We start from the raw sequence: 10,562 nt of genomic DNA, 5'->3' as shown, positions 1-10,562 counted from the left end.
CATTAAATTCCAGTGAAATATATTTATGTTTGTGGTTGTAATGTGACAAAATATGGAAAAGTTCAAGGGGTATGAATACTTTTGCAAACCACTGTACATCCTGACTGATCCAAGTCCGGCCCAGCAGTTTTACATCACTGCGAGGTTTCAAATCAATTTAGGCAGAGATTATGGTTTAGAAAAAAATGAGGAAAATATGAACGCAGAGAAGATTTAAACTAAACTGCACTGATTTTGTTTCCAGTGAAATTAAAACTTTAGTTCTTGGCTCTTGTCGTTGGATTTAAGCCAGTTTAAATAAAAAAAAGAACTGAAAACATTTTCCCTAAAATTGTTACAAAAATTTCTGTTTCATTATACAGAGTGGGTCATTTATATAGCTATACAGTACTTAAAGAAAATGGGAATGGTTGCTGATATTAACTTCCTGTTTGTGGCACATTAGTATTTGGGAGGGGAGAAACTATTCAAGATGGGTGGTGACCATAGCGACCAGTTTGAAGTCGGCCATTTTGGATCCAACTTTAGTTTTTTCAATGGGAAGAGGGTCATGTGACACATCAGACTTATTGAGAATTTCACAAGAAAAACAATGGTATGCTTGGTTTTAATGTAACTTTATTCTTTCATGAGTTATTTACAAGTTTCTCTTTGTTTACAGCCATTGACGTCGCAGAGATTAACACGTGAGGAGCGGATAGAAATTGTGCTGATGTTGTTTTTCTCTTAAAATTCTCAATAAAAAAGTCTGATGTGTCACATGACCCTCTTCCCATTGGAAAAAACTAAACTTGGATGCAAAATGGCCGACTTCAAACTGGCCGCCATGGTCACCACCCATCTTGAAAAGTTTCTCCCCTCCCAAATACTAATGTGCCACAAACAGGAAGTTAATATCACCAACCATTCACATTTTATTTAGGTGTATCTATATAAATGGCCCACTCTGTACAGTTAAAAGAGAGAGATGCTTTTAAGCTTTTAAACTAAAGTCCCTTGTTTCTTGAGTAATTTAAAGTTTAACATGTTATAATAACAAACCGGTCCTTCCCCTGAGCAGCTCCGGTACAGTCCAGACGTCTGTCTAAACAAACCCTGGACGTGCTGTCTTCCCTGTCACAGTCCTGTGTTAAACTAGGCTCTCCTCAAGCGTAAACGGAAGGTAAACAGTCCGAGGATGCTCCAGCAAAATGCCACTTGTGTCGAGGGTTCTGACAGAAAACACAGCTGACGGCGTCCACAGCGCTGCTCTGATTTGTTTGTTCGGTTTTCGACAAAGTCCACTTTAGTGTGAGGGGCTGTAGCAGCAGACAGCTGTCTCACCTGGACCAGGAGAGCGATCTGACCTGAGCTGAATGAAAACATTTAAACAGTTATATCACACTGACATTCAGTTTAATTACGGTCGTAAAACTGAACAAACCATCTAAAGTGATCCTGAAGTGTTTCGATTCGTTTACTCCGAGTTTAAAGCAAGAGTTAGCACCCGGATCACAAAAGACCTGCAGGTGTCTCTTGTAACAACTTAAAAATTAGGACCGTAATAAATCAAATTTAAGGTTGTTTTTACTGCTTTATTTAGCTGATTCTATCATCACAGAGTTGCTCTCACTTCTGTCCTTCTAAGTAGTTTCTCTGCTGGTCTTCAGAGAGGACAGAAGTGCTCAAAGAGAGTAGAGGCTGTCGTCTCCAAAGATACAGAGTGGAACTGGAGTGAATGGGGCCTCATGGAGCCACTGAGGCACCTCTACGGATCAGTTTAGCTTAAAGGTAAAGGCAGGGTAGTTAAAAGATTAAAACAGCAAAAGTCCATCAAGAAGTTAAAAATGGTGAAATAGAAAGCAGAAAGTAAAAGAAGCAAATGACTAGCTTAATTTAGCAAAACATTAAGAGCCACAGAAGGAAAATGCTAATAGTTTAACAAGGCTATATAAAAGCTAAATGTAGCACAACATTAAGAGCTACAGTAGCAAAATGCCAAAGGTTTGACAAGGCTATGTAAAAGCTAAATATAGCAAAACATTAGGAGCTACAGTAGCAAAATGCTAAAAGTTTAATGAGGCTATCTAAAAGCTAAAAGTAGCAAAACGTTAAGAGCTACAGAAGCAAAATGCTAATAGTTTAATAAGGCTATATAAAAGCTAAAAGTAGCACAACATTAGGAGCTAAAATAGCAAAATACTAAAAGTTTAACGAGGCTATAAAGCTAAAAGTAGCACAACATTAGGAGCTACAGTAGCAAAATGCTTAACGTTTAACAAGGCTATCTAAAAGCTAAAAGTAGCAAAACGTTAAGAGCTACAGAATCAAAATGCTAATAGTTTAACAAGGCTATATAAAATCTAAATGTAGCTAAACATTAAGAGCTACAGTAGCAAAATACCAAAGGTCTGACAAGGTTATATAAAAGCTAAAAGTAGCAGAATGGTAGCTAAAAAAATTTAAAAGGTAGCTAACAGCTAAAAGCAGTATAAGAAGTTTAAAACAGACGTAGCCTAAGTTGAAGCAAGTTCCAAATAAAACATTTTTAAGTAAAGTTTAAGTAAGAAAGTATAAAGTTTAAGTAAGAAAGAAATAGAGTAAGAGATTTTAATGTATTTTTTATGTGGAAAACGTTTACAAATCAAGTTAAATATTTTGAAAATTTCCAAACTCAAAATCCTAGTCCGTCTCCAGAATGAGCTGAACGTTTTCATCCATAAACAGCTAAAATAGCACCGACTGTGTTCAAAATGTGAACACAGAGTCAGCTCTCAGAGATAAATGGTGCTATAACTCAGTAAAATACCCGTGTGGCCGACATTTAAAACATCTTAATTAACCTTCATATTTTAGGTTTTGTTTATTCAGTGGATCCTGAAAGTCCCTCACAGATTTCAGGCTGCAGAGTTCAGCTGGGCACAGCATCACTGATGGTTGAACTTTAGCTCCCGTCCCTCGGGGCACAGGCTACCAGGAACCAGGAAAACACGATCAATGGGTGAATCAATGAGACGCTGCAGCTCTGACTCTCCCACCTCCCCTTTCTCTCTCCCCCTGTCCCCCCCAGGAATACTATGACAAAGGAGAGTACGTCATCCGGCAGGGAGAGGAGGGCAGCACCTTCTACATCATTGCACAGGGGAAGGTAAAACTCTCACTTTCTAAATGTTGTTTAAAAGCTATTAGATATTACTGGAAATATATGATGTTTGACTTTCAGGCTGTTAACCCCCCCAGCTTCACCCCGGGTAGCTTATGTGCTCCACATGTGATGGGAAACATGCAGACTCCTAATTTCCCCACTGGGATTTAATAGAGTACACTTACTTACTCTAGACCAGAGCTATTCAACTGGTGGCCCACGGGCCGAATGTGGCCCGCGAGTGATTAAAGTTTGGCCCGCCAATTGGTCTCTTAAGCCCAAACCCCCAGTTTTGTACCTTAATTATTGTAAGTTATTTTATTTAAACATAGACATGTTTGGTATCTACAGAAACATCAGAATCTTGGCTACAAGCTGGTAAAAAAAACATTTCTATGAACATCCAAGACAGTTAAAATTACAATCAGTTGAAGATAGAACTATGAAAGCGAAAATGTAATTGGTTTAAAAATTTGACAAGTCAGAGATGTCAAAATATTATTTGTTAAATAGAAGGCATAATATGTTATTTTTGTTTTTGATATCGTTTAATTATTACTTTTATAGGGTTCTGTATGTTGTATTCATGATTAAATGTAGCAAAATAAACTATTTCAAACGTATCAGATCTTTGTAACACTCGGTATATTTACATAATGACTTTAATTGCTGGATGTTCGGCCCCTCAGCTGTTGATCTGCATGTGGCCCCTGGAGTGATTTAGTTGAATAGCCCTGATCTAGACTCTCTATTAGCAAGTTAGCTTTTTTGCTAACTTTAGAAATTGTTAGCAGACCCATTAGCTTCCGCTAAATTAGCTTCCACAGATTGCAGGTGCACTAAAAACTTCACAACTGTAAAACTTCTTATGCCCTTTATCCGGAATTAAATAAAAACTACAAGCAATGCTGTTTGTGCAAGGCCCCGAGTTTAGCATGTAGCATCTTTAGCAGCTAAACTTTAAACTAAGAACGTCAAAAAGAAATAAAATAACACGCAAAATTTAAATAATAAATACAAAATTGACTACGTATACAACATGGTTTGCATCAGTCACACCAGTCTTCCACTGACACAAACTGAGTGACCGTCATCTTAACATTTAGCGTTAGCTTCCACTAAATTTTTATTTGTTTAGCGTTAGCGGAGCTAAGATTCTTGTTTAGTGTGTTTGTGGTTTGTGACCACATTGCACCATGACACTTTCTTTAAAGCTTCAAATTAAACATTTAAAAAATTAATATTTGAGCATACAGCAGCAATGAAAGAACTGCCAGTCTACACAAACTAACACATGAAAAACATTTATATTTTTATCTTTTAGTTTTTTAGTTTTAGTTTAGTTTATTTCAAATATGTATACAAAAACAAAAAATGATAAAAAGTAATAACAAAATTAACATATTTGAAAGGAAAATTTGAAAGGAAAATCTCTCCTATTCGTTCACATAAAGGGGCGGGGCTTAAGCTGTACAGATGCTCGTCTATCGTAACTTCAACTTCAAATTTCTGCTCCTGTGTCTATTCTAAACATAACGTCATGGTGCCGCCTCTGAATAATGCTAACCTCAAACTTAACAAATACAAAAATGAGCACTAAACTGCAAAATCTGTCGATCTAATCAAGTCTAACAATCTTATATTCAACCAAAAGGTAGTTTTGATCTTGTTTTGAGACTAATAAGAGCAGAATGTCTTAGGTTATTCATCTGCACTGACAGATTATTCAGACTATAATCTAATATTTTGTAACTTTATTTAGTTGATTATGTTTTTGATCAAATGGCATCTTTGTTTAAAACTCTGGCATGCAAGGTAGCAGATGATATATGATCTAGTTGTAGATTTTCGGTGTTTTTAAATCAATATATAATGGTTGTGGTGGTCTGGTTTCATGTATTTTTCCCTCCACTAACATGTTGACGTAACCGTATGAGAGTGGGGGGTCTGACTCACCCTCAGTCAGTAACCTGACACTGGGGGGATGTAGAGGAGCGAGGGTCCACGAGGGATTTTTTTATGCTATTACACGTCTACGTGAGACAGCAGCTCCTAAACGCTAACAGAAGGGCGAGGCAGATGTTGTTTGGGAGGTAATACAGGAAATGACTCCCCCCGCCCCTCTTCAGTACCCCATAACCACTGGGGTAATAACTTCTGAGAGGAACAACATGGGAAGTGAGGGTCACCGTGGTCAAACGGGCCACTTAGCTAAAACACACTCGGGCCGTTCCGGCTGCGATGTCAGTGTGGCGTTTCTGAAACGGGACGGTGCCGGTCGGTGACCTCGACCAGGGTGGGCCGGAGAAGTTTCAAAACATCCAACCTTAGCTGTGCTTTGAAGACGTTTCAAAAACAACCAGCAGAAAAAAATAGATTAAACTCGTTAAATTAAGCTGTGTATTTGACACAATCCCACCCGAATGACTGGAACACAGAGAAAATGTGCAGCACCTGTGAACCGGAGACATGAGGTGGTCTAAAGGTCGTGAAAACTGTGTTAACCAGGTGAACGTGACTCAAACCACCGAGGCCCACAAGATGCCACAGATCATCAACACGCTGCAGACCGGAGACTACTTTGGAGAGAAAGCACTCATAAGGTAAAAACAACACAAGCTGCCAGTAAAGACGCCATAGAGGGGAAACTTTTTGTTTTTCATGTTTAAAAATACTGAAAATATTTCAAATTTAGGTTAGAAGTCTTTTATTGTTGCTGAAAATAACTCTACCTCGATATTCATGAGGGAGTCTCCAGAACGTCTTGCAATGTTCGGGATAATTTCTAATTTCTTTGCATGAGTCATAAAACTGCTCAGTCCTGTCCCTTCAGTTGTTCCAATAATCTGCAGATGTTGAGCTGATACTTCCTGTGAGCTCTCCTCTGACAGGACATGTCTTAACTGTTCACAGTTCTGCCCTGAAGACTAAATCTTAAACATGGAGGCAGCTACGGGCGCCAAGTTTGAAAGAAAAAAAAAGTCACTAACATATTTTCATTATTTATCTCACTTTTAGAGTGTAAAATCCTAGTTAAAACATTTCCACTAACATTTTATTTAGCTCACAGTTCTTACATTTTACTAGTTTTTACTCAAATCTAAATGTAAAAGTTAAATGTTTTAAGTAGTTTGGAATGGAACACAGCCTTTACCATTGGTGTGCGGCTTTTGTTGTGATGTGATCTTCCTAACGCTGCTAATGCTGCTAACTCTGCTGGTACTGCTAACGCTGCTAATGCTGCTAACTCTGCTGGTACTGCTAACGCTGATAATGCTGCTAACTCTGGTAATGTTGCTAATGTTGCTAACTCTGGTAATGTTGTTAATGCTGCTAACTCTGGTAATGTTGCTAACTCTGGTAACGCTGCTGAAGATGGTTTTTAAAACCTAAATATAAAATTTGTTCATTGAAAACAATATAGATGGTTCCTGTGGTTCAGTAGTTCAAAGTGCAGCTCAGACACCGACCAAAACTGCAAGGTTGATGTCTTTTAGGGCAGATGAGTTAGCAGAGTTAGCAGAGTTAGTAGAGTTAGCAGAGTTAGTAGAGTTAGCAGAGTTAGTAGAGTTAGCAGAGTTAGTAGAGTTAGCAGAGTTAGTAGAGTTAGCAGTGTTAGTAGAGTTAGCAGTGTTAGCAGTGTTAGTAGAGTTAGCAGAGTTAGTAGAGTTAGCAGAGTTAGCAGTGTTAGTAGAGTTAGCAGTGTTAGGCTGTGTCCAAAACGACAGGCCGGGTCCTCCGGAGGACCCAGACTCCCCGGTCGCGGCGGAGGAGTCTTCGGTTTTGGACGTCCTTCGTCGCGGGGCTGTGACGTATGCGGCCGACAAATTCGGCCTTCGGAGGACCTGGCCTGCCATTTTGGACACAGCCTTAGTAGAGTTAGCAGAGTTAGCAGTGTTAGCAGAGTTAGCAGAGTTAGCAGTGTTAGCAGAGTTAGCAGTGTTAGCAGAGTTAGCAGAGTTAGCAGTGTTAGCAGAGTTAGCAGTGTTAGCAGAGTTAGCAGTGTTAGTAGAGTTAGCAGTGTTAGCAGTGTTAGTAGAGTTAGCAGAGTTAGAGTTAGCAACATTAGCAGTTAGCAGTTGCTTTTGTCTCAGGATGACACAACAAAAGTCACACACCACTGGTAATGACTGTGTTCCTTTCTGAAATACTTTATTGTAAACTTCAACATTTAGTCACAACATTTAAGTTTTACCTTTTTAATATTTAGATTTACACTTTTAGATTTGAGTAAAAAATGTTAAAATGTAAAAACAATGAGCTAAATAACAATAAAATGTTAGTGGACGTTTTTAGCTAGGATTTTACACTCAGAAAGTGACCAAATAATGAAAGTGTGTTGGTGACATTTTTTAACATTTTACACCTGGCGCCCTGTAGGCAGTTGAAAACAGAGGTACATGAACCGAGGTGGGCAACTGAATAAATTTCAGAAACTGGAACGCAGCCACACTGTGTGCTGGTTGGTTCAAAATTCAGTCAAAGAAATTATTATTTTTTATTTTATTTATTTTTTAAATAATTTCCCCCTAAGTTTGATCAATAAAACATCTGATTCGTTTGGAAGTTTCAGTCTTTTTGTACGTTTTTGTTTTGTTTCAGTGATGATGTGAGGTCAGCCAATATCATCGCTGATGACAACGGTGTGGAGTGTCTGGTCATCGACAGGGAGTGAGTCGTTCTCTGAAAGAAGAATAAATACCACCTGACAGCGCCGGTCAGACATCTTCATGGTGTTTGTTTGTTGTAGGACGTTTGATCAGACGGTGGGCAACTTCAATGAGCTGCAGACACACCTGCAGGGCTACGTGGCCACGCTCGACCGCGACGACAAGAAGAGACACACAAAGTGAGTCCAGAACCGCCACGCTCAGAACCATGAGCTCGTTTTAAAGGGCCTGTGACACGCAAATCCATGAAATACAACAAGTCAAAGAAAATATGTTAGTATTTAAGAAACTTGGTGTAATACACATGATTTTACCCATTATTTCACATAATTGGCATGTTTCTTTTGAATTTGGCTCAACTTAAGTGAAACAGGAAGTGACATCAAAGGGGAACTCTTTGAGAAAGAAAACTCCCTGTTTTTTGTTTATTTAAACAATATTATATGAACTCTGACCTTTTCTCATCTCTCTGATAGTGATTAAAGTAATCTAAAGAAACATCAGATTCTTCTCTACAGTTTGTGTTGTTAGCCATTTTAGCAACACTGTTTACATGCAGACGAATGTCTGACATCACTTCCTGTTACTTTACATGCAAATATCTCAACAGCTGTTTATCTCAGCGACGTGAAATCTTTTTTACAATATGTTATCTATGTTATCTTTCAAAAGATACATTCATATTTATTACAAAAATTTGATGTCATAGGCCCTTTAAGTGAGAGTTTGTGTTAAAGCATGAACAGGAAGGATAAAACAGCCTCTCTTCATGCAGGAAGTCCATCTCACGGCACCAGAGCCAGCCTCTGTCTCCTGGTTTCATCCAGCTGAAGGACATGGTGTCGGGTTTTTCTCCATCCAGACCCTTCGATCACCTCGACGTCGTGGCTACACTCGGTGTTGGAGGGTTTGGACGAGTTGAACTGGTACCTGATGATGAAACAGATTAAATAATTAATGCTTTCAGTTCTCTGGACGCAGGTTTTCTCTGCAGGTGATGATGATAATGTTTGTGAATTTTCCATGTGTGCAGGTGAAGGTGAAAGGTGAAGACGTCACCTTTGCTCTGAAGATCATCAAGAAGAAGCACGTTGTGGAGAACAGGCAGGAGGAGCACATCCACTCTGAGAGGAGGATCCTGGCCGAGGCTCGCTCTCCATTTATTGTCAAGTCAGTCTTTAATGTCCTGCAGCTGTTCTGGTTTGATCCTGTTAGATTTCATTGATCTGAGAAAACAGAACTTATTCATGACTGACCAGGAGCAGATCCTGTTTTTGTCTTGGAACAGAAAATATTTATAATAAGTTTTACAACAGGAGCTTTTCTTAATAATGTGAATTATTACTCAACAGGATCCAGTTTTCTTCTTTACGTTTTTTGAATCGTAACCAGTTTCACTATTTTTGTGCTTTTTCACTGTTTTATATATGAAAACATTCATCTCCTTCAGAACATTCTGGTTATTACTTTTACTATTTCAGCAAGGTTTACTTTTACTTAGTTTTTTTGGCCACTTTTTTTCTCATTAAAAATGAACGGAGCTGTTTTCAACATCCTTAAAACCTTTTAAAATATTTATAAATCTTTACACTTTTTACTCTGCTCCTGTTTGTGCTGATTTCTTAGGCCTCCTTTATTAAATATAATTTTAGCTTTATTCTGCTGTCTTTTTTCAATTCAATTCAAATTCAAAAATACTTTATTGATCCCAGAGGGAAATGTGGTAAATTTTTGCTCCTTTCTGCTTTTTTTTTTTGTTGTTGCAAATTTAAACTTTCTCTGCTTATTTCTGCTTTTTAAACCTTTTTCTGCCTTTTAAGCTACATTTTTAGCTGATTTAAGCTATATTTTAACTGTTTTTACTAATGTCACCTTTTGGCTAAATTCAACAAACTCTTTCTGCTTCTTTGTACTAATTTCAGCTTTCTTTGGCTACTTTAAAAAATTTGTACTTTTTTCTGCTATTTCAGAATATTTTTCTGCTAATTTCAACATTTCTATGCTAGTTTAAACCTTTTTATGCCTTTTAAGCTACATTTGTAGCTGATAGCTAATTTTTACTGACGTCTCCTTTTGGCTTAATTCAGCAAACGTACGCTCTTTCTGCTTCTTTGTACTAATTTCAGATTTTTTAGCTATTTTATCACAAATTGCAACTTTTTTGTTGTTTTCTTGTTTTTCTGCTAATATGAGCTTTCCCCTGTTCTTTTACCCTCTGTCTGCTAATCCACATTGTTCCTGTGGTTTTTAGCTACATTTCTGCTCCGTTCTGACCTCAGCTTTGTTTCTGCTCAGGTTGTATCGCACCTTCAAGGATAATAAATACGTGTACATGCTGCTGGAGGTGTGTCTGGGAGGAGAGATCTGGAGTCTGCTCAGAGACCGGTGAGAGAGGCCGAGAAAATCAAAACATCTTGTTCCATCGTTCCTGTTGGGCTGCCTCCTGAAACTCAAACTAACTGTTCAGGGGAAGCTTCGACGAGCCCACCGCTAAGTTCTGCGTGGGCTGTGTGACCGAAGCCTTCGAGTATCTCCACCGGAAAGGTGTCCTCTACAGAGACCTGAAGCCGGAGAACCTGATGCTGGACTCTGACGGCTACATCAAACTGGTAAATATAAGATCATTAAACGGATTTAAACCTGCAGCAGGTTCTGCAGCAGGTTCTGCAGCAGGTTCTGCTCACTGCAAATAAAAACAAATGTTTTAGGTTTGTTATAATCAGTTAAACTCCCTCCACTTTATCAAAACAACAAAGCCGGGGGGGGGG

At 38.5% G+C, this 10,562-nt stretch overlaps 1 protein-coding gene across 3 annotated transcripts in view; it reads left to right on the top strand.

Moving 5' to 3' along the window:
• Positions 1 to 10,562, top strand: part of prkg2 (protein kinase cGMP-dependent 2) — a 37,650-nt gene that overhangs the window by 22,492 nt on the left and 4,596 nt on the right. For all 3 annotated transcript variants that reach the window (XM_014019675.1, XM_014019674.1, XM_014019676.1), the window contains 8 exons: positions 3,050 to 3,127; positions 5,633 to 5,727; positions 7,727 to 7,795; positions 7,875 to 7,973; positions 8,570 to 8,720; positions 8,828 to 8,964; positions 10,090 to 10,179; positions 10,262 to 10,403. In XM_014019675.1, coding sequence (XP_013875129.1) covers positions 3,050 to 3,127; positions 5,633 to 5,727; positions 7,727 to 7,795; positions 7,875 to 7,973; positions 8,570 to 8,720; positions 8,828 to 8,964; positions 10,090 to 10,179; positions 10,262 to 10,403 — 861 coding nt within the window. The remainder of the gene's footprint in view (positions 1 to 3,049; positions 3,128 to 5,632; positions 5,728 to 7,726; positions 7,796 to 7,874; positions 7,974 to 8,569; positions 8,721 to 8,827; positions 8,965 to 10,089; positions 10,180 to 10,261; positions 10,404 to 10,562) is intronic.

The sequence above is a fragment of the Austrofundulus limnaeus genome, unplaced genomic scaffold (genome assembly GCF_001266775.1).
Source record: "Austrofundulus limnaeus strain Quisiro unplaced genomic scaffold, Austrofundulus_limnaeus-1.0 Scaffold226, whole genome shotgun sequence".
Taxonomy (NCBI): Eukaryota; Metazoa; Chordata; class Actinopteri; order Cyprinodontiformes; family Rivulidae; genus Austrofundulus; species Austrofundulus limnaeus.
Note: the sequence above shows the minus strand (reverse complement) of the source record. Positions and strands in the feature narration are given on the sequence as shown.